We start from the raw sequence: 23,603 nt of genomic DNA, 5'->3' as shown, positions 1-23,603 counted from the left end.
GGGGACATGCCCTGGTCATATCAGGTCAATTGGGGACATGTCCTGGTCATATCAGGTCATTGGGGGACATGCCCTGGTCATATCAGGTCATTTGGGGACATTCAAGGGACATGTCCTGGTCATATCAGGTTATTGGGGGACTTGTCCTGGTCATATCAGATCATTGGGGGACATGCCCTGGTCATATCAGGTGATTTGGGGACATGTGGGAGACATGTCCTGGTCATATAAGGTCATTTGGGGACATTTGGTTGGACATGCCCTGGTCATATCAGGTCATTGGGGGACATGTCCTGGCAATATCAAGTCATTTGGGGGACATGCCCTGGTCATATCAGGTCATTTTGGGACATTTGCGGGACATGCCCTGATCATATCAGGTCATTTGAGGGCATGTCCTTGTCATATCAGGTTATTTTGGGACATGCCCTGATCATATTTGGGAACATTTGGGGGACATGTCCTGTTCATCAAGTCATTTCTTGTTGATTTGGGGACATTGTTTGATTTGCTGCCATTGAAAATGAATGGGAAATTCGGACATCCATGGCTGTCAGTGGCATCGACTTACATATGCCTCAATGGAATCCAAGTACATTGGCATCAATAGAATCATTATACACGAATCAATATTGAGCCGCAACAGTTCTCACAGCAACTCTGAGCTCGGCTCCATCTAATGGATGCATAACTTAACCCCAGCCTCTATTGTAGCATCTATTCTGTGCTCCTTATGCCACTGTATAAGTAGAGGCTTATATTATACAGCTAGCATTCCTGGCTTCCCACTGGCTAAGAGGGACCTCTACTGTATGTATATGTGTGTATCCCAGCTTCCTCTCCATTCGCTCCTCGTGTTCCGGCAGCTTTACATGAGTGTATTAACTTTTGTTTGACTCTATTCTTGTGTTTTTTTACATGATGCACAACTCTGATATTATGTTTATTGTTCAGTGATCTAATTTTTTACATGTTTTGATGCATTATATAAGATTTATGTCTGAATTTTGGGGTGCTTGGAATGGATTAGGGCATTTACATGGAAAACGCGTCCCTACTTACAGAATTTTCCGTTTACGAAACTACTTCATTTCACCTTTTGAAATTTTAAAACTGCCTTCCCCAGTGACGTTCACAAAATGGAGAAGGAACAAGAAGCAGAACGCGAGCGGGACCGAGCGCGCTCCACCAAATACTTCGACACAAAGTTCAGCTTTTCCGAACCGCCCCCTAAGGTAGACGCTACATGTTACGTGCTAACTGGCTAAATTATAAATACGCAAATTTCCTCTCATTGCAGCCTTCAAGAAAGAAACCGGGCCGATTTGGAAACACGCTAAGCATCGGTTTGCACATTCAGGTACAGGGTTGCCATTGATGGAGACCGCTGCCGGGTCCCCGAGCCCAAATGAACAGGACATCTATTCTGAAATGAACATTTTGTGCATTTTTGTGTCTCCGCACAGTTGAACGAAGCTTTGTGCGCTAGCTCGCCGGACTTAGCTAGCCCGTGCGACTACCAATCGCCCGTGGATTCCGTAAACTCCATGAAAACTCTACCGCTCCCCCTTAGGTCCCCACGGCGTCGCAGCATGGGGGTAAAAAAAAAAAAAAAAAAAAAAGCTACACCCCTCCTTCTCCAAAAAATGTATTGATCTCCAATCCAAATTTTTGAGTGACCTCACATTGACCCCCGCAGGAGAACGAGTTCCCCAGATCGGAGCCCAACAGCCGCGAGGACGCCCAGCGTCTATGGCAGATGGAGCGGCAGAAAATGCACGACACGTTACGGCGCCAGAAGGCGCAGATGGCGGCTGACGAAAAGTGGCTGGAGAAGGAGGAGCGACTCCTGGTGGGCAAAAAGCCGCCAGGCCCTGGCCCAACTAGTCTTAAAATCGATGTGCCCCTGTTAAGTGTGCCAAAGAGAGGCTCCATGGTCGTTTGCTATAAAATGAACCTGCCTGTTCTTTTGCAGGACCCCATGGGACCGGAAGATCCCCCAATAGAAAAGGTACCCTTTAGTCTTGCTTGAAATGAAGTCTGACTAGAATCCAAACTGAGATTTGTTCCTGGTTTTCTTCTCTTGTGTTTGTAGTCCAATGATGAAGATGCTGAAAATGGTAAGTACAAAAAAACCCAAAATGCTATTGTGCTTTGAGAGGTTTAAATTTAAAAAAATAAAAATAAAAAATAAAATAAAAAATGCAATACAACACTATAAAACAATGCAAAGTAAATGACGTAACGCAACAAGATGCGATGTAACCAAACGTAACATAACATAACACAACATAATGTAAACAACATATCGTAACATAACGCATTGCAAAATTACATAACATAAATTACACAACGCAAAGTAAAGCAGCATAAGGTAACACAATACATGACCATGCAATGTAACACAAGGTAATATAATATAGCGCAAAACAACGAAGCCCATTATGGCAACGCAACATAACAAAAACCAACACAATGTGATATGACGCAAGGTATTGCAACGCAATGTGAAATGACGCGATGTACTGCAACGCACCATAAAATAGTGCAACAATACGCAACACAACATAACGTAACAATGCAACATAATGCAAAGTAACGCACCATAAAATAGTGCAACAATACGCAACGCAACATAATGTAACACAACATAACGTAACAACGCAACATAATGCAAAGTAACGCACCATAAAATAGTGCAACAATACGCAACGCAACGCAACATAATGTAACACAACATAAAATAGTGCAACAATACGCAACGCAACATAATGTAACGTAACATAACGTAACAACGCAACATAATGCAAAGTAACGCACCATAAAATAGTGCAACAATACGCAACGCAACATAATGTAACACAACATGACGTAACAATGCAACATAATGCAAAGTAACGCACCATAAAATTGTGCAACAATACGCAACGCAACATAATGTAACACAACGTAACAACTCAACATAATGCAAAGTAACGCACCATAAAAATAGTGCAACAATACGCAACGCAACATAATGTAACACAACATAACGTAACAACGCAACATAATGCAAAGTAACGCACCATAAAATAGTGCAACAATACGCAACGCAACGCAACATAATGTAACACAACATAATGTAACAACGCGACATAATGCAAAGTAACGCACCATAAAATTGTGCAACAATACGCAACGCAACATAATGTAACACAACATAACGTAACAACGCAACATAATGCAAAGTAACGCACCATAAAATAGTGCAACAATACGCAACGCAACATAATGTAACATAACGTAACAACGCAGCATAATGCAAAGTAACGCACCATAAAATAGTGCAACAATACGCAACGCAACATAATGTAACACAACATAACGTAACAACGCAACATAATGCAAAGTAACGCACCATAAAATAGTGCAACAATACGCAACGCAACATAATGTAACACAACATAACGTAACAACGCAACATAATGCAAAGTAACGCACCATAAAATAGTGCAACAATACGCAACGCAACATAATGTAACATAACGTAACAACGCAGCATAATGCAAAGTAACGCACCATAAAATAGTGCAACAATACACAACGCAACGCAACATAATGTAACACAACATAACGTAACAACGCAACATAATGCAAAGTAACGCACCATAAAATAGTGCAACAGTACGCAACGCAACATAATGTAACCCAACATAATAACGCAAAGTAACGCACCATAAAATAGTGCAACAATACACAACGTAATATAATGTAACACAACATAATGTAACACAACATAACGCAACAACGCAACATAATGCAAAGTAACACAACATAATGTAATCCCAGATAACCTAACACGTGACGATGCGATATAACACAATGTAACATAATTCAGTGCAAACAACGCAGCACATTATGCAACACAAAGCAAAGTAATGTACGCAATGTGAAATGATGTGATGTAGTGCAATTCAAGGCAACATAATGCAGCGCAACATAATGTAACAAAACATAACGCAACATCATGCAAAGTAATGCAACATAACGTAACGAGATAACGTAACGTGACGCGGAGTAGCACAACGTAGCAATGCAGCGCAACACAGTGCAGCACACACACACAACGCAACATAACATAACGCAGTGCAACATTACGCAACGCAAAGTAACACAACACGTGATAATGTGGTGTAACACAACGCAAAGTAGCGCAACCTAACGTAACGTAAAGAATCGAGGTATAACAAGATGCGAAATAGCGCACCGTAACATAATGCAGTGCAACAACGCAAAATAACGCAACAGCAACGTGAGATGATGCGATGTAAGCGACTAAGGTAACACTAATCAAACTATACAAAGTAAAAAAATTTAAAAATCTGAACCTTTACAAAATTGTTTTATATGCACAACAGGTAAAGTTTCAAGTTAATAGAAGTCACTTACTAATCAAAATGAAATGAGTAAAATGTCTTGAATTCCGCAGGCCCACCAGTGAAGCCTCCTCGACTCACAGCACAGGTTCCACTTCCCGCATTACAATTATGAAATTACCATTTTTCCTGACGTGACTCGATCCAGATTTTTTTCCTTCGTCTTCAGCCGGCGCGCACGGCCGAGCTCGACCGTTCCGACGACCAAGTTTACAAGTGCGTGATGAACGTGGTCAAAGTGGTAGTGAAGCTCAAGAATGACATCGTTGACATTCCGCCTGAGCAGTACGTCACCGTCGTGCAGGTGAGCCCCAAATACTCATATTCTTATTTTTTTTGCGGATTTTAACGAAGAATAAATGTTGGAAAATGTTTGGTTTTTTTGGCAGTCGGTGGGAATGGCCTTGCGAGATTTAATACGCAGCGTGGACGACATACTACCCACATTGCACGAGTCTGTGCACACTGAGGTACACTATTAGTGTCTGCCTAATATGGAAAATTAGTGGTGGGATAAATCATCACGCAACACAAACATATGGTGCATAATATGCATATAAATAAACGATTCATGAAAATCTAAAAAAAATATTGAGGTGGGTAAACATACAAAACGACTATTACGCAAGAATTAGTCACTAATTTTTTTTCCCTAATTTTTTTCATTCATGTTTATTTTTTTTTTCCAAATAAATTCATTATGGAAATAAACGTTTCCTTGATATTCAATTTTTTGGATAATCTAATTCTTTTAACAAAGTATCGGTAAAAATGAGAATTGAAAATGTTATATAATATGCAAATAAATACATTTTTTTATAAGATACAAATTTAATTAAACTTTTATTATCAATTTTTTGCAGAAAGTTTGTAGAAATTGATTTTTTTTTAAAATAAACTTTTCCATGCTATGTTTATTTTCCGGCTCGGCGCAGATCGAAGGCACGCAGAAGCTGCTGAACAACGACATGGCGGAGCTAATCAGCAAGATGCGTCTGGCGCAGCAGAACGCCATCACGTCATTGCGGGACGAATGCCGCAAGCAGATGCTGGCGGCCGCCCACAGCCTGGCCGTAGACAGCAAGAACATGCTGGACGCCGTCGACCAGGCCCGCGTACGCGCCAACCTGGCCAAGCCCGTCCAGCCCTGAACAAAACAGGCATCTCCTCAACAAAGACATTTTTGTTTTTAATGATGACCTCGATTGTATATGGATTGTAGAACACACGTGATTAGAGTTGGCCGGATAATAAAGTCATCCAGGAAAAAAAAGGCTGTTTATGAATGATAGACAATCACGTTTAGATCATGCCGGCCAGCCAAGGAGGCAGGAAGAGACCGATAGTGCCCAGCAGGCACACGATGATGAACATCCACAGGAAGATGCGGTCGATCACCATGGCGACATACTTCCAGTCTTCTTTTACCTGGAAACATGCAAACTTGCAGTCAAAATGTGTTTACAAAAAAAAAAAATCATTTTGTTGTATGTTTTTCAGGAACATAAAGTAGTAGTACATTTAAAAATTTATATATTTAAGAATATACAGTGCCTATCACAACCATTCGTCCGCTTGAATGTTTGGTTTCCGACAAACATAACATAACTAGGGGTGCACGATATCCATTTTTTGAAACCGATATCGATAACTTCCTGCCCCTTAAGGCCGATACCGATACGATGACCGATAATATAGATATAATTTTTCAATGTATATTCACCTAAGTTTTTGAACACCTGTAGGTCAAAAATACTAGTGGTTGATTCAGCATAGATTTGCCTTTGACCGAACCAGAATTTTCATGATGACATGAACATTATTATAATGAACAAAACAAAGACGAACAAAACTTTGCATACTGGAAAATCAGGAGTGGAAACAAACGCACACATCACAATCCGACACCGTGCCAAAAATATTATTAATAGGGCCGATAATACAGTGCCTTGCAAAAGTATTCGGCCCCCTTGAACCTTGCAACCTTTCGCCACATTTCAGGCTTCAAACATAAAGATATAAAATTTTAATTTTTTGTCAAGAATCAACAACAAGTGGGACACAATCGTGAAGTGGAACAAAATTTATTGGATAATTTTAACTTTTTTAACAAATAAAAAACTGAAAAGTGGGGCGTGGAATATTATTCGGCCCCCTTGCGTTAATACTTTGTAGCGCCACCTTTTGCTCCAACTACAGCTGCAAGTCGCTTGGGGTATGTTTCTATCAGTTTTGCACATCGAGAGACTGACATTCTTGCCGATTCTTCCTTGCAAAACAGCTCGAGCTCAGTGAGGTTGGATGGAGAGTGTTTGTGAACAGCAGTCTTCAGCTCGTTCCACAGATTCTCCATTGGATTCAGGTCTGGACTTTGACTTGGCCATTCTAACACCTGGATACATTTATTTTTGAACCATTCCATTGTAGATTTGGCTTTATGTTTTGGATCATTGTCCTGTTGGAAGATAAATCTCCGTCCCAGTCTCAGGTCTTGTGCAGATACCAACAGGTTTTCTTCCAGAATGTTCCTGTATTTGGCTGCATCCATCTTCCCGTCAATTTTAACCATCTTCCCTGTCCCTACTGAAGAAAAGCAGGCCCAAACCATGATGCTGCCACCACCATGTTAGACAGTGGGGATGGTGTGTTCAGGGTGATGAGCTGTGTTGCTTTTACGCCAAGCATATCGTTTTGCATTGTGGCCAAAAAGTTCAATTTTGGTTTCATCTGACCAGAGCACCTTCTTCCACATGTTTGGTGTGTCTCCCAGGTGGCTTGTGGCAAACTTTAAACGAGACTTTTTATGGATATCTTTGAGAAATGGCTTTCTTCTTGCCACTCTTCCATAAAGGCCAGATTTGTGCAGTGTACGACTGATTGTTGTCCTATGGACAGACTCTCCCACCTCAGCTGTAGATCTCTGGAGTTCATCCAGAGTGATCATGGGCCTCTTGGCTGCATCTCTGATCAGTTTTCTCCTTGTTTGAGTAGAAAGTTTGGAAGGACGGCCGGGTCTTGGTAGATTTGCAGTGGTCTGATGCTCCTTCCATTTCAATATGATGGCTTGCACAGTGCTCCTTGAGATGTTCAAAGCTTGGGAAATCTTTTTGTATCCAAATCCGGCTTTAAAGTTCTCCACAACAGTATCTCGGACCTGCCTGGTGTGTTCCTTGGTTTTCATAATGCTCTCTGCACTTTAAACAGAACCCTGAGACTATCACAGAGCAGGTGCATTTATACGGAGACTTGATTACACAAAGGTGGATTCTATTTATCATCATCGGTCATTTAGGACAACATTGGATCATTCAGAGATCCTCACTGAACTTCTGGAGTGAGTTTGCTGCACTGAAAGTAAAGGGGCCGAATAATATTGCACGCCCCACTTTTCAGTTTTTTATTTGTTAAAAAAGTTGAAATTATCCAATAAATGTTGTTCCACTTCACGATTGTGTCCCACTTGTTGTTGATTCTTGACAAAAAAATTAAATTTCACATGTTTATGTTTGAAGCCTGAAATGTGGCGAAAGGTTGCAAGATTCAAGGGGGCCGAATACTTTTGCAAGGCACTGTATATAACGTTATCGGATTTATTGGGATGACGTCATAATTCCTATTATCAGACCAATGATTATCGTGCACCTCTAAACATAACCAAAGAATCTTCTTCCACTTGACCATGGAGTCTTACAAATAGCTCTTGGCTAACTAACTATTTTTGGAAAACAGTCGAAGTTTATTACCGTCCCACTCATGACATTAGAAAAATTGTGATTCCCGTTTGCCAACATTAAAAAAAAACTGCAAAAATTCCACCAAAAAATGGACTTTTATGTCAACCTTCGAATGTAAAAAAAATTTTTTTTTTAATCATATTTTGTACACTACATTTTGTACGTATCAGCAGTGTTGTTAATAACGGCGTTAGAATATAACGGCGTTACTAACGGCGTTATTTTTTTCAGTAATGAGTAATCTAATTAATTACTTTTCTCATCTTGGCAACGCCGTTAACGTTACTGAGGCGGGAAAGGCGTGCGTTACTATGCATTACTAAGTTGGTTGAATAAAAAAAGTCTGAGAGAAACAGACTCACGGAGACGAGAGAGCAGAGCAGGAGTGGGGAAGACGCCGTTGCAAACGCGATGCTAGGTGGCTCCAATAATACCTGACTGTAGCCTACAAACTACGCCCACATGATACGGTAGATATCACATATTATAGAACTAGATGCAAATGGTAGACACGGCTGCATTGGCAACATGTTTTAAGGACTACATGCGTTAGTAAACAGCCGCCATCTTAAAGCAGTAGACCTCTCAGGAAGGCTCTGATGTAGAGATCCTTCCTAGCGAACCTAAGTAACTTTTTTTTATTTTAATTTCTTATATCTAAAATGCTCCCAAAATCTTGACTTAAATCTATCATTAAATGATGAAACAGTTTTAAAACTTACACATGTTGAAAGTAGACAGAAGGGAACTAATGCAATAACGGGAGCAATTTTAACAACTTTAATGGTTGATTCACAACTTTAAATGACTTCCGCACATAGCAAAGGTTACTATCTAGTTATCGCAATACCCTTGTGACTAGTTAAGTGGAGGGTAAAGAATTGGGCCAGGGCCAATTGTCCCCAAAACCCTTTAAACTTCACATTGTGTGACCTGTTTTTTTTTTTTTTTTTGTTTGTTTTTGGAGGAAAAAAAACCATGAAAATTATCACTAGTTACTTTGCCAAGTAACTAATTACTCTTACATTCAGGTAACTGAGTTACTAATGCAATTACTTTTTGGGAAAAGTAATTTGTAACACTAATTAATTACCTTTTTTAAAGTAAAATTAACAACACTACGTATCAGGAATGTCTCTTTCAATTGTTTACCTTTATTCAGTCAGTTTTTGTTACGTCAATAGAATTTAAATAAACATCCTCCATGTTGGGCTGAAATAGCTCGTAAATACACAAAACATTTGCATTTTAATCTTTTTATGTACCGTAATTTTCAGACTATAAGCCGCTACTTTTTTTCCTTTATCTTGACACTTTCTTTTACGGCGGTGTAATAAGACTGCAATAAGACCGCATTATTATTACATGACACTATCATGGGCGTTAATGACATTACGAATTATGTCACTAACTCTATTCATGTCCAGCTTGAATCTTTACATCCATTCAAAAGTGAGATAATTTGCTGGATGACACAAAATGACATCTGTCATATGCATTCATTAATGCTCATGGCAGTGTCATGTCCTAATTTTGATGGTCTTATAGCACCACTGTCAAATAAACTGTTACCAAATACCATGAATAGCAATTAATGAAACGTTAAGTGAATAAATAATTAGCACATATCACGAATTTTTAATTGTTATTTACATCTGTAGTGCTGCAATGCATGTTAGGAGGCATGTTGGACGACAACAGTGTTGACAGCAAGTGGCAGCAGAGGTTGACTCTCTCCCTCAAAGGAGCAGTGATGGCCATATGAAGCAATGAAGCTTTGCAGCCAATTGGTTCAAAGCTTCATGGTTGTTCATTTGGTCTCATGACAGTCTTATCATGCCGCTGTCAAATGAAGTGTTACCAGTTAATATCTTTTGGTGTAAATATCGCATACTATAGTGAGGACAGCTGCGGTTTATAGCCCAGTGTAGCTTATCTACGAAAAAATGCCGTTTTCGTGTCAAATATGATGGGTGGCGGCTTTTAGTGCGAAAATTAGGGTAATAAACTGGAGATGAGAACACATCTTTTCTATGCTTCCCTCTAGTGGCCGATATGTGCAACAATCCCTTGCAATTTGATTTAATTTAAAGCACTTTGTTTTATTTCCCTATGAATGAATACTTGCAAAGGTGAACATTCTACTCACGCTAAAATCGGCGTCCTCGGCCCTCAGGTGGTCTGCGATGTAGTGCACCCCTTCAAGCGCGTGCACCACGGCGGGCGATAGCGTAAAGTCCGACGCGGTCGCGACTCCTTCCGGGCCCCTCGGCGACGGCGGGCTGAAGGCGAAATACGACGCCAAAGTCCCCAGCTCCAAATCCTCGGCTCTCCACCCGTCCGAGGTGCTGACCCCGCACCCCGCCGCCCTGCCCCGCCTCCTCTCCGTCATCAACCTCCTCCGTCTGGCGTTGGGCGCCGGCCTTCTCATGAACAGCCACCTGGGCACCATCTCCAAAAAGACGGCGTGGACCCACTTGGGCATCTCGTGCGTGTTGGGCGAGCGGTGGTGCACGTTGAGGACGAAGACGGTGATGACGATGGAGAGCGTGACGAAGATCATGGTGAAGAGCAGGTACTCGCCGATAAGCGGGATGACCAGCGACGTGGACGGGATGATCTCAGTGATGAGCAGGAGGAAGACGGTGAGTGAGAGCAGCACCGAGATGCACAGCGTGATCTTCTCGCCACAATCGGACGGCAGGTAGAAGACCAGCACGGTCAGGCAAGAGATGAGCAGGCACGGGATGATCAAGTTGATGGTGTAGAAGAGCGGCAAACGGCGAATGATGAACAAGTACGTGATGTCCGGGTAGATCTCGTGGCAGCAGTCGTACTTTTTGGTGTTGTAGGTGCCCACCGCGTTGACGATGGCCCACTCGCCGCTCTCCCAGTAATTGTTGAGGTCCACCGAGGCCTCCAGACGCTCCAGGTCGATTTTGGCTTTGTCGTAGGTCCACGAGCCGAACTTCATCTTGCAGTTCTGCTGGTCGAACGGGAAGAAGGTGACGTCGATGCTGCACGAGCTCTTGTAGATGGCGGGGGGGACCCAGCGTACCGCTCCCGTGTGGAAGAGGTGAGCTTTGGTCATGTGGGTCACCGCGAACTCACCGTCTGCACTGTAAAGGCGACCAAAAAGGCTCAGTATTTTATTTTTAGCATATTTTAGTAGTCGATTAATCCATCAACTAGTTAGTTCGAATAATCGAGTCATCGGATTAAGAACATTTATGCATTGCAGAATAAATTTTAGGAGATGCTAACGAAAAGACTTGCTATGAATGCACTTTCAAAAGAGTATTAAATGCGAACACAAAATTAAATTTCCTGATTGTTTCATTTAAACTATGCAGAATTATTAATAGTAATTAATGATAAATTAAAATACATGACCTTAGCCTCAAAACGTATTAAAAAAATAATAATAATTGAGGATTTTAGTACAACAAAAGAACAACTGGCTAACTTGCATAGTAAAAGTCCGCTAGCTTAAATGCTGTGAAAATGCTAACCTTTTTTTTTTTCCAACAACACTCTTAACAAATTCTTCAAAAACACATTCCCACAAAAAATCTAAATATATCTAAAAATCTAAATTACGAATGCATAAAAAAACATTAGCTTATGTTGGTATTAACAGGGAGCAGGTGGATTGAGACGTTAAATGAGTCATGTCGAAATTAAACGAGTACTAGCGGAAAATACCATTGAAATACCTGAGCTTAGCATCAAACTGTGTTTGAAAAAAATTAAATAATTGAGGATCTAAGTACAACTAAAGAACAATTGGCTAACTTGCATAGAAAAAGGTCCACTAGCTTAAATGCTGTGAAATGCTAACTTTTTTTGTGTGTGACAATACTCTTAACAAATCGTTAAAACACATATCCCCGCAAAAAAACAGCTAAATATACCAAATCGTTCCAACACATAATCACACAAAAAAAACAGCCAAATTTTAAATAAATAAAAAAATGAGGATCTACAGTACAAGTACAACAAAGAACAATTAGCTAACTTGCATAGCAAAAGTCCGCTAGCTTAAATGCTGTAAAATGCTAACTTTATACTCACATACTGTATATATCTCTTAACAAATCATTCAAAAACATATTCCCACAAAAACAGCTAAATATACCTAAAGACTAAATTACGAATGCATAACAAAAACATATTGGCTAATGTTGGTCTTAACAGGGAGCAGGTGGATTCAGACATCAAAAGCTATTTAAAAAAAAAAAAAAAAAAAAAAACAAGGATCTAAATATAACAAGAAGTTAGAGCAACTGACCAACTTGCATAGCAAAAGTCCGCTGGCTTAAGGCAAACTTGCATAGCAAAAGTCCGCTAGCTTCAATGCTGTGAAATGTTAACTTTTTTTTTGGTGACAATAGTCTTAACAAATCGTTAAAACACATATCCCCGCAAAAAGCAGCTAAAGATACCTAAGAACTAAATTACAAATGCATAAAAAAACATATTAGCTTTTGTTGATCTTAACAGGGAGCAGGATGATTCAGACATGTTAAATGAGTTATGTCATATTCACTGTTCCCACTAGAGGGCAGTGTATCCACCGAAATCAATAAAACTAAATGCAAACACTTTCAAAACAAACATGAAAACGCCACTCTGATGAAACGAATCCTCAAAGCAGGTAAAAATACAAATAAAATACCTGATTTCAGCATCAAACGGTACTAAAAAAAATTTAAAAATTGAGGATCTATGTACAACAAAGAACAATTATCTAACTTGCATAGCAAAAGTACGCTAGCTTAAATGCTATAAAATGCTAACTTTATGTAAATATATATATATATATATATACATACATATACGCTTAACAACTCATTCAAAAACATATTCCCACAAAAAACAGCTAAATATACCTAAAAACTAATTACAAATGCAAAAAAAAAACTTATTAGCTTATGTTGATCTTAACAGGGAGCAAGTGGATTCAGACATGTTAAATGAGTTATGTCATATTCACTGTTGCCACTAGAGGGCAATGTATCCACCCAAATCAATAAAACTAAATGCAAACACTTTCAAAACAAACCATTATAGAGACACTTTGATGAAATGAATACTTGAAGCAGCAAAATTTGATTCAAAGCTTTTTTCTAATCAAATTACTCGAGTTAATCGATTAATCGTTGCAGCACTACTGACAACACTAAGACGTCCAATCCATTTGAACTGTTCCAATGGAATGGACGTCTATAACCGTCAATGGCTCAGAAACGTACTTTTACCATATTTAAAAGCTACATCTTATGTTTACTTAAGTTCACGGTATTTTATTTTTAGCGCTATTGACAACATTAAGACGGGATTGGACGTCTATAACCGTCAATGGCACTGAAATGTACTTTTACCACATTTGAAAGCTGAAGTTTTTCTTTGTACAGTTTCTATGTAGTTCTTTGTTTTATTTTTGTACGTAATAAACTGTCCACTGCTATATTATTTACGTCCACTAGATAGCGCCACAGTAATGGATCTAGGAATCATAATAAAACGATTAGTACTATTATCTCGAAGTTTTGGAAGATATGAAGCAAGCCCTGTTATTATTTTGCTTATATTAATATTTTGGGACATAAATATTATCGAAAAACAGTTTTATATCATTTCAAACTCAATTTAAATTACCATTAAAAATATTTTCGTATTCTATAAAATCATTGCTCAGTCTCCCACTGGATGACATCGAATTGAATCAGCTAGTAGTTATATATATATAATAATAAAGCTATAAAGCTAATGGTTAATATAAATAATAGTACTGTAATTGTAATTGTATTTTTTTCTTTATTTGCTATTATTATTTAATTATTAGTAGTATTGTTTTTAGGTGTGTTCTTGCTTGCTAAGAGAAATGAATCTAATTGTACAAATGTATGTTTTTCTTTGTATGAAAAGTTCATTTAAAAAAAAAATTGCTTTATTATTTTAATATTTCTAATGCACTGAAAACCACTCTATACCTCCCCGTACCAAAGTGAGTAAAATTGATCTCCTCCCTCACAAAATGTCGCACTTGATGCTACTTCCAATTAAGACAAAACCGGTAAACTACTCACTTATTATATAGGACGATATCCGGAACCCAAATGAGTTGCGACGGAACTCGGATGGACGTCACGTTGTCGTAATCTGACGGCCTCCAACGAAGTTTGTAGTCGTTCCATTCCTGGCGAAGTGAGAGAATCATCATACAGAAAAAAGACGATCAACGTCGTTTGTTTCCTCGCACCTGCTTGAGCCAAACGTTGGTCGTCATCATTTGATTCTTCTCATCCTAACAGAAACAAACAAAGGCCTTAAAAATGACAAATCAACCTCAGTTTAGGAGAAATGCCGCATTTACCACGTCGATTAGCTGCGCGATGGAAAGTCCGAACTTGACGATGACCACGTCGGAGATATTGGGCACGGGTCGGGACCACTTGTTGTAGCCGGCGAACAGCGTCTTGAAGAGCTCGTCCTCGGCGTGTGAGTGTGTCTTATCATGACACAGCGCTAACAGAAAACGAGGACAAATTTTGTGCAATTGTGCATAAATACAATGGTTGCAATTTTAATTGAAGGTACATAACATCCGAATCATAAATTGAATATGTATGCCACATGATTAAAAGCAGCATTTCAAAATAATCGCAAATGTATATGCTGCATGACTATGAGTAGCATTACAAAAGAATATAAAAGGTATACAGTATGCTAATTGATTATTAGCAGCAATACAAATGTATATGTTACTTGACCATAAGTAGCGTTACAAAGTATTCATGAAATTATATAAGCTACATGTTTATAGGCTAGGTAGCTTAAAAAGTAGTCACAAATGTATATACCACATGACCGTAAGTAGCAATAGAAAGTCTAAATTTATATGCTACTTGACTACAAGTTGTGTTACAGAGTATTGCAAGTTCATATGGTATATAACGCTATAAGTTGCTAAAACATTATATGCCACATTAATATGAGTACTGTTACGTAGCAGTAGGAATTATACGCTACATGAGTATAAGTAGCATTACAATGTAGCAACACACTTATATGCTACATAAGTATAGATAGCATTACAATGTAACCACACCTTTATATGCTATAGGCGTATAAGTAGCTTTACAAAGTAACCAAGCCTTTATATGTTCCATAACTATAAGTAGCATTACAAAGTGGTCTTAAATTTATATGGTACATGACTATAAGTACCATTAAAATGTAGCCACAACTTTATATGCTACATGACTAGAAGTAGCGTTAGAAAGTAGTGGTGAATTTATATGCTACATCACTATAAGTAGCATTACAAAGAAGCCACCGTTTTATATGCTACGTGACTATGAGTGGTGTTACAAAGTAGTACAAATTTATATGCTACATAAATAGCTTTACGAAGTAACCACAACTTTATATGCTACATGACGCTAAATAACATTAGAACATAATCCCGAATTTATTCGGTAGACGACTATAATTAGCATTACAATGTAGCCACAACTTTATATGCTACATGACTAAAAGTAGCAAGACAAAGAACCCACAATTTTATATGCTACATAAGTATTAGTGTTACAAAGTAGTATAAATTCTAGGGCTGTCAAATTTATCACGTTAACGGGCGGTAATCAATTTTTTAAATTAATCACGTTAAAATATTTGACGCAATTAACGCACATGCCCCGCTCAAACAGATTAAAATGACAGCACAGCGACATGTCCACTTGTTACGTGTTTTTTTGTGTTTTGTCGCCCTCTGCTAGCGCTTGGGTGCGACTGATTTTGTAATTATTGACATCAACAATGTAGAGCTACTAGTTTATTTTTTGATTGAAAATTTTACAAATTTCATTAAAACGAAAACATTAAGGGGGGGCTTTAATATAAAATTTCTATAACTTGTACCAACATTTATCTTTTAAGAATTACAAGTCTTTCTATCCATGGATCGCTTTAACAGAATGTTAATAATGTTAATGCCATCTTGTTGATTTATTGTTATAATAAACAAATACAGTACTTATGTACAGTATGTTGAATGTATATATCCATCTTATCTTTCCATTCCAATGATAATTTACAGAAAAATATGGCATATTTCATAGGTGGTTTGAATTGCGATTAATCAATTTCTAAGCTGTGATTAACTCAATTAAAAATTTTAATCGTTTGACAGCCCTAATAAATTCATATGCTGTATATGCTGCTTTACAAAGTAACCACAACTTTATATGCCACATGATGCTAAGTAACATTAGAAAGTAGTGGCGAATTTATATGCTACATGACGCTAAGCAGAATTACAAAGAAGCCACAATTTTATATGCTACATGGTTAGAGGTGGTGTTAAAAAATAGTATGAATTTATATGCTACATAAGAAGCTTTACAAAGTAACCACAACTTTATATGCTACATGAGGCTAAGCAACATTAAAAAGTAGTCACAAATTTATATGGTACGTGACTTTAAGTAGCATTACAATGTAGCCACAACTTTATATGCTACATGACTATAAGTATCATTAGAAAGAAACCACAATTTTATATGCTACATAACTATGGAGTATTACAAAGAAGTATGAATGTATATGCTACATAAGTAGATTTACAAACTAACCACAACTTTATATGCTACGTGACCCAAAGTAACATTTGAAAGTAGTATGAATTTATATGCTACATGACTATAAGTAACATTACAAAGAAGCCACAATTTTATATGGTACATGATTATTGGTGGTATTACAAAGTAGTATGAATTTATATGCGACCTAAGTAGCTTTCCAATAAACCACAATTATATATCCTATATGACATTAAGTAACAACTAAAAAAGTAGTCGAGAATTTATATGGTACATGACTATAAGTAGCATTACAATGCAGCCACAACTTTATATGCTACATGACTGTAAGTAGCATTACAACGTAGCCACAACTTTACACGCTGCATTGCTATAAGTAGTATTACAGAGTAGTATGAATTTATATGCTACATCAGTAGCTTTCCAAAGTAACCACAACTTTATATGCTACACGACGCTAACTAACATTAGAAAGTAGTAGTGGATTTATATGCTACATGACTATGAGCAACATCACAAAGAAGCCACAATTTATATGCTCCATAACTATGAGTAGTATTACATAGTATGAATTCTTATGCTACAAAAGTAGCTTTACAAAGTAACCACAACTTTATATGCTACATGACTATGAGCAACTTCACAAAGAAGCCACAATTTATATGCTCCATAACTATGAGTAGTATTACATACTATGAATTCTTATGCTACAAAAGTAGCTTTACAAAGTAACCACAACTTTATATGCTACATGACGCTAACCAACATTAAAAAGTAGTCGCGAATTTATATGGTATACGACTATAAGTAGCATTACAATGTAGCCACAACTTTATATGCTACATGACTATATGTAGCATGACAAAGAAACCACAATGTTATATGCTATATAACTATAAGTAATATTACAAAGTAGTATGAATTTATATGCTAAATAAGTAGCTTTACAAAGTAATAACAACTTTATATGCTACATGACGCTACGCAACGTCAGAAAGTAGTCGTGAATTTATATAGTACAAAACTATAAGTAACATTAAAATGTAGACACAACTTTATATGCTACATGACTATAAGTAGCATTACAAAGAAGCCGCAATTTTATATGCTACATAACTATGAGAAGTAATACAAAGTTGTATGAATTCATATGCTATATAAGTAGCTTTACAAAGTAATCCCAACTTGATATGCTACATGATGCTAAGTCACATTAGAAAGTAGTCGAGAATTTATATGCTACACGACTATAAGTAGCATTACAATGTAGCCACAACTATATATGCAACATGGGGCTAAGCAACATTAAAAAGTAGTCGCGAATTTATATGGTATACGACTATGAGTAGCATTACAATGTAGCCACAACTTTATATGCTACATGACCATAAGTAGCATGACAAAGAAACCACAATGTTATATGCTATATAACTATAAGTGGTATTACTAAGTAGTATGAATTTATATGCGAAATAAGTAGCTTTACAAAGTAACAACAACTTTAAGTAGTCGCGAATTTATATAGTACAAAACTATAAGTAGCATTAAAACTTATATATAAGTAGCTTTACAAAGTAATCCCAACTTGATATGCTACATGACGCTAAGTCACATTAGAAAGTAGTCGAGAATTTATATGCTACACGACTATAAGTAGCATTACAATGTAGCCACAACTTTATATGCTACATGACTATAAGTAGCGTTAGTCCAAATGTATATTCTACTTGACTACAAGTTGTGTTACAGAGTGGTAAGAGTTCATATGCTATATAACGTTACAAAGTTGGCAAAACCTTATATGCTATATGACTGTGAGTAGTGTTCCGTAGTAGTATGAATTATATGCTACGTAAGTATAAGTAGCATTACAATGCAGCCACAGCTTTATATGCTACATAATATTAGTAGCATTACAAAGTAGCCACAAATTTATATGCTACATGACTATCACTAGCATTACAAAGTAGTCATACATATTGCTTACTTAAGCTTACTGCAACCACCCATAAGTACTGTAAGACAGTTTCTTTAACCAGCCATAGTGATCTTGTAAGAACTTTTGATTGGCCTTTCTGAGCAAAACTAGTAAAATGAATATTTTGATAAAAACAATAAATAAAACTAGTTAAATATTTTGTTGGGAATCACAACTGATATATGTAATAATCTTCATTAAGTGGGTGAGCCGAAACACCTCTGACACCACAGCCTCCTGTTTTCATTCTTCTTCCTTGGTCAAATTCATTCAGTGTTGGTGTCATTCAGCATGTATGAGTGACCAGGCGGGCCAGGGAATGTAGCGGTGAGTGTAGGGAAGGTAAGAGGGGCATCCGTGGGGGCTTCCTCACAAACCTTTTGACGTGCATGCAAATGCACAGCCGTGATTTATGGCCAATGCTAATCGCCTCGCTGGAGGGCTTTTAGCGGGTCGGCGCACAGGTGCGTTCACAAGCAACAGGAGCCAAGCGAGGATGTGAATTCAGAAGTGGCTTTTGTTACAAATACATGAGGAAGCTGCTACTGCTGCTGGACAGGCGAGATGAGCCCACACCGTTATATATTTAAATATATTGTTGGCAGCACAACAATGGAGGAGGTTGCAGGGCGCAGTCAGCAGCTTTTCAAGCCAGAGACACTCAAATTGCTTAAATTGGATTGCCTACAGGCTTACACTGTAAAAAAAAAAAAAAAAAAAAAAAAAAAAAAAGTGAACTAAGTAGAAAAAGTTGACTACAAATGGGAATTGTTGTGCAAAAAAAAAAAAAAAAAAAAGCAAAGTATGGAATCACCAGCCTCGGACGAGCACTCACTCAGACATTTTATCATGTTGAACAAACCCAGTGAATTAGTTCAAAAGTGCAACTCCTTAGCATTCAGAAAAACTAAAAGAAAGGAATAAAAACATTGTGGTGGTCAGTAAATATTAATTTTTTATAGTGCAACTTTTGTTTGGTGCTGTTCCAGTGAGATTTACAAAGACGACTGCCTGAAGAAGACATAAAACTATATAATAAAATATAATAAAACGTTGTGGTGGTCAGTAAATAATACGTTTATAGAGCGAGTGCAGGGAAATATAAATGCAATCACTCCATTCTGAGGGGGAAAAAAAACGGAATCATTAGAAACCAACAAAGAAATAACAATCAAAACACATCTGTAATATTTAGTAGCACAACCTCTGGCTTTTATGACAGCTTGCAGTCTCTGATGATTATTCTTCAACAATTTGGCGCCAAACCTCTTTGATTGCACTTGCCAGATCATCCTTGCAGATCGGAGCCTTGCTGTGGACCATTTTTTTCCAATTTCCACCACAAGTTATCAATAGGGTTGAGATCTGGGCTATTTGCAGGCCATGACATTGACTGGATGAGTCTTTCACCAAGGAATGCTTTAAAAGTTTTAGCTCTGTGGCATGATCCATAGTTATCTTGGAAAATGACAAACATATTTTCAATTGAAGGGTGAAGAAAGCTGTCTAAAATTATAATATAAACTTGTAAATTTATTGAAGATTTAACCACAGCCATCTCCCCGGTGCTTTGCCTGACATGCAGCCCCATATCATCAAGGACTGAGGGAATTTTGATGTCTTCTTCAGGCAGTCATCTTTGTAAATCTCACTGGAACCGCACCAAACAAAAGTTCCAGCATCATCACCTTGTCAAGAATCTGCATTGGACATCTCATGATTTGCACTCGCACTATAAAATTAACATTTACTGACCACCACAATGTTTTTTATTCATTTCTTTTAGTGTTTCTGAATGCTAAAGAGTTGTACTTTTGAACTAATTCATTATTTTTTCAAGCTTTTCATCTGAATTTGTACTAGATGATAAAATGTCTGAGTGAGTGCTCGTCCGAGACTGGTGATTCCATACTTTTTGCTAGGGGTTGTAGTAAATGGCTAACTCTTTCCCTGCCATTGACAGTGATAGACGTCCATTGGGAGCCATTATGGTAAAACATTGAATATTAAAACATATATTTTTTTAATAGTAAAACCAAGGGGAGATAACAATGTAATTATATACATTTTCAAAGTGATTAAGTGTATGATTAGTAATTTATTTCATTAATTTTATTTTCGATATTTTTTGATTAATTGTATTAATATATTTTATACTTATTATGAAATGACTACCGTAATTTTCGGACTATAAGCCGCTACTTTTTTCCTTCATTTTGAATTCTGCAGCTTTTAGTCCAGTGCGGCTTATTTGACGATTTATTTGGGTTAATAGGTAACAATTTATTACAAAGCGCCATCATAACACTGTCATAAGACCGTCATTCATACTTATGACATGACAATATCATGGGCATTACTGAATGCTTATGTTGTGAAGTGACATCCGGCAAATTATGTCAATAACTCCATTTATGTCCAGCTTGGATCTTTTACATCCATTCAAAAGTGAGCTAATTTGCCGGATACCACGAAATGACATGTTATAAGCATTCATAAATGCTCATGACAGTGTCATGTCATAATTATGACAGTCTTATGGCACCACTGTCTGATAAAGTGTTACCAAATACCATAACTAGCAATTAATGAAACAACTGGAACAGTAACTGAGGAAATTATTAGCACAGGACATGAATTTTGATTGTTATTTACATCTGTAGCGCTGCAATGCATACTCGGAGGCATGTTGGACAACAACAGTGTTGACAGCAGATGGCAGCAGAGGTTGACTGTTTAACAGTGATGGCCAAATTAAGCTTCTTGAAGCAATGAAGCTTTGCAGCCAATTGGTTCAAAGTAATTGGTATGACGCTGATGTCAAATAAAGTATTACTGGTTAATATCCTTTTCGTGTAAATATCCCATAATACAGGGGTCCCCATCTGCCGGGGCGCGGACCGGTACCGGTCCGTGGCTCATTTTCTACCGGGCCGCACAGAAATAATAATTTAATAACGACCGCATTCTGGCCGAATTAACCCTGTGCCCCTGCTCTAGATATAATACTACGGGATAGATTGCAATGTCGTCATAGAAATCCATTGATTGGACTGCTAGCAGTACATCTTGTTTGTGTATATGTCCTCAATAATAACGTATTACTAGGCCGCGGGCGCAGCACATTTGTTCCCGGAAATAGTTAGCCCCCACACAAGTGAAGATAACTGGAAAACAGACGTCTTTGGAGATATTTTTACGGCGAAAAGGGCACCTGATGAGCCTACAACCTCGAAGACCCACGAACTGTGAAGGACTGGATTTGTGACACGCAAATGAGATTGCAAATGACGGCGACCTTATTAAACGCACATTTGAGACAACAACTCTACTGAGGTTCTAAAGTCATTCTGGAATATCCTGACATCGCTACAAGAGCATTGAAAACCTTGCTACAATTTTCAACATCGTATCTTTGTGAAGCGGGCTACTTAATTAATGTTAAACGACAAGGCGAAGTCGTTAATGGTGAGAGCGGTGTGCAGTTGTTGTGTGCAGCTTACATGGCAGGATGTATCTGAGGAGAACTTTTCCACAAGTCCTTCCATGTTCAAACGTAAGTTAATATTCCTTTCTTTCAAGAAAGTTTGCAGTGTTTACTTTGGAATCGCTGCATTTGCGCATTTTGCAGCTATGTTTAACGGTACGCGCATGCGCAGAACCGCATCGTTGCAATTTTTGATGGGTTGCAAAATTTGTCAGAACACCGGTCCGTGAAAAAAAGACCCAAATAACACCGGTCCGTGGTGCAAAAAAGGTTGGGGACCCCTGCCATAATACATTCTTAATGACATACATACTACAGGACAGCTGCGGCTAATAGTCCAGTGCGGCTTATCTTTGAACAAATGCTGTTTTCCTGCCAAATTTGGTGGGGGGCGGCTTATAGTCAGGTGCGCCTTATAGTGCGAAAATTTGGGTATTCATTCCTTTAATATATTAATTTGAAATTTCAATGTTTCATGTCAAACCGTGAAGCCCTGTGGTACCTTTTCATTTAGGTCTATAAAAATAATTGACGAGACCAGGGTTCACCAAATCCGGACCTCGGAGCCACTTTTCCTGTCGCGTTTTCCACGTCTCTCTCCCCTAACACACCTGAATGAAATGATTATGTCATCAGCAACCTCTCCAGAAGCCTGATAATGATCCTGATTATTTGATTCAGGTGTGTTGGAGGAGGGAGACATGGAAAAGACGACAGGAAAAGTGGCTCCGAGGTCCGGATTTAGTGAACCCTGGACTAGACCATCCACTGTTTAGTTCTGTTAACAAAAAAAAAAAAAAAAAAAAAAAAAAAAAACAACAACAACAAAAAAGTTATCAACATGATTCAAACATTTTTTAAACAGATGCTTTGCTAAAACACTTTCTGACCTGCAAAAAACGTTTTTTTAGGAGGAAAACGTGTCAAATATGAATTACATTCGCATGTATAATAATACGTTTGTTTAGAATAAGCACTATATAAATATCAATTTTACAAAACTAATCAATCGATCACTTTGAAATCCCTTTGTTTCCCGTTCCGAGTTACGAACCTGCGTGCCAGAAGAGCAGCGAGCCGATCCAAAAAGCCGTCCCGGGTGAGAACTGTGGTTTTGGGTACATCACGACGCAAAAGCTTCTTCTGTCAAAGTGTTATCTGGCGCGACGCAGTGTGTCATCTTTCCCGTCGGGAGACATTGCCAGCAACTTTTGCGCGCGTTTGTCACGTGCCGCCTCGACACCCGTCAGTCCTCAGAACTCAATATTATCATTTCAAATTTAATTTTCAATCATTTCAACTCCGCTAAGTATGTTGAAAAGTGAGTTCAAGGGACCACAAGCGACTGTAAATGATCTAGGATTGAAGGTCTGGTTGGTACCT

At 38.0% G+C, this 23,603-nt stretch overlaps 2 protein-coding genes across 4 annotated transcripts in view; one reads left to right on the top strand and one right to left on the bottom strand.

The window, feature by feature from the left end:
• The window catches only part of ptk2bb (protein tyrosine kinase 2 beta, b), a 25,934-nt gene extending 19,652 nt beyond the window's left edge, over window positions 1-6,282 (top strand). For 2 of the 3 annotated variants that reach the window (XM_057822840.1, XM_057822839.1), the window contains exons 22-30: window positions 1,127-1,235; window positions 1,301-1,360; window positions 1,467-1,598; window positions 1,700-2,011; window positions 2,096-2,120; window positions 4,469-4,503; window positions 4,585-4,719; window positions 4,805-4,885; window positions 5,351-6,282. In XM_057822840.1, coding sequence (XP_057678823.1) covers window positions 1,127-1,235; window positions 1,301-1,360; window positions 1,467-1,598; window positions 1,700-2,011; window positions 2,096-2,120; window positions 4,469-4,503; window positions 4,585-4,719; window positions 4,805-4,885; window positions 5,351-5,566 — 1,105 coding nt within the window. In that variant the 3' untranslated portion in view covers window positions 5,567-6,282. The remainder of the gene's footprint in view (window positions 1-1,126; window positions 1,236-1,300; window positions 1,361-1,466; window positions 1,599-1,699; window positions 2,012-2,095; window positions 2,121-4,468; window positions 4,504-4,584; window positions 4,720-4,804; window positions 4,886-5,350) is intronic. The other variant, XM_057822838.1, reaches the window with a different exon arrangement.
• On the bottom strand, window positions 5,329-23,603 carry chrna2b (cholinergic receptor, nicotinic, alpha 2b (neuronal)). The gene is made up of 6 exons (XM_057822841.1): window positions 23,275-23,603; window positions 14,529-14,680; window positions 14,415-14,459; window positions 14,242-14,351; window positions 10,299-11,268; window positions 5,329-5,843 (listed from the first exon to the last, which is right to left on the bottom strand). The coding sequence occupies exons 1-6, from the start codon at window positions 23,342-23,344 to the stop codon at window positions 5,718-5,720; spliced, it is 1,473 nt and encodes a 490-aa protein (XP_057678824.1). The 5' UTR covers window positions 23,345-23,603; the 3' UTR covers window positions 5,329-5,717.

This window comes from Corythoichthys intestinalis, chromosome 19 (assembly GCF_030265065.1).
Source record: "Corythoichthys intestinalis isolate RoL2023-P3 chromosome 19, ASM3026506v1, whole genome shotgun sequence".
Lineage (NCBI taxonomy): Eukaryota > Metazoa > Chordata > Actinopteri > Syngnathiformes > Syngnathidae > Corythoichthys > Corythoichthys intestinalis.
This window is presented reverse-complemented; position numbering and strand designations above follow the sequence as displayed.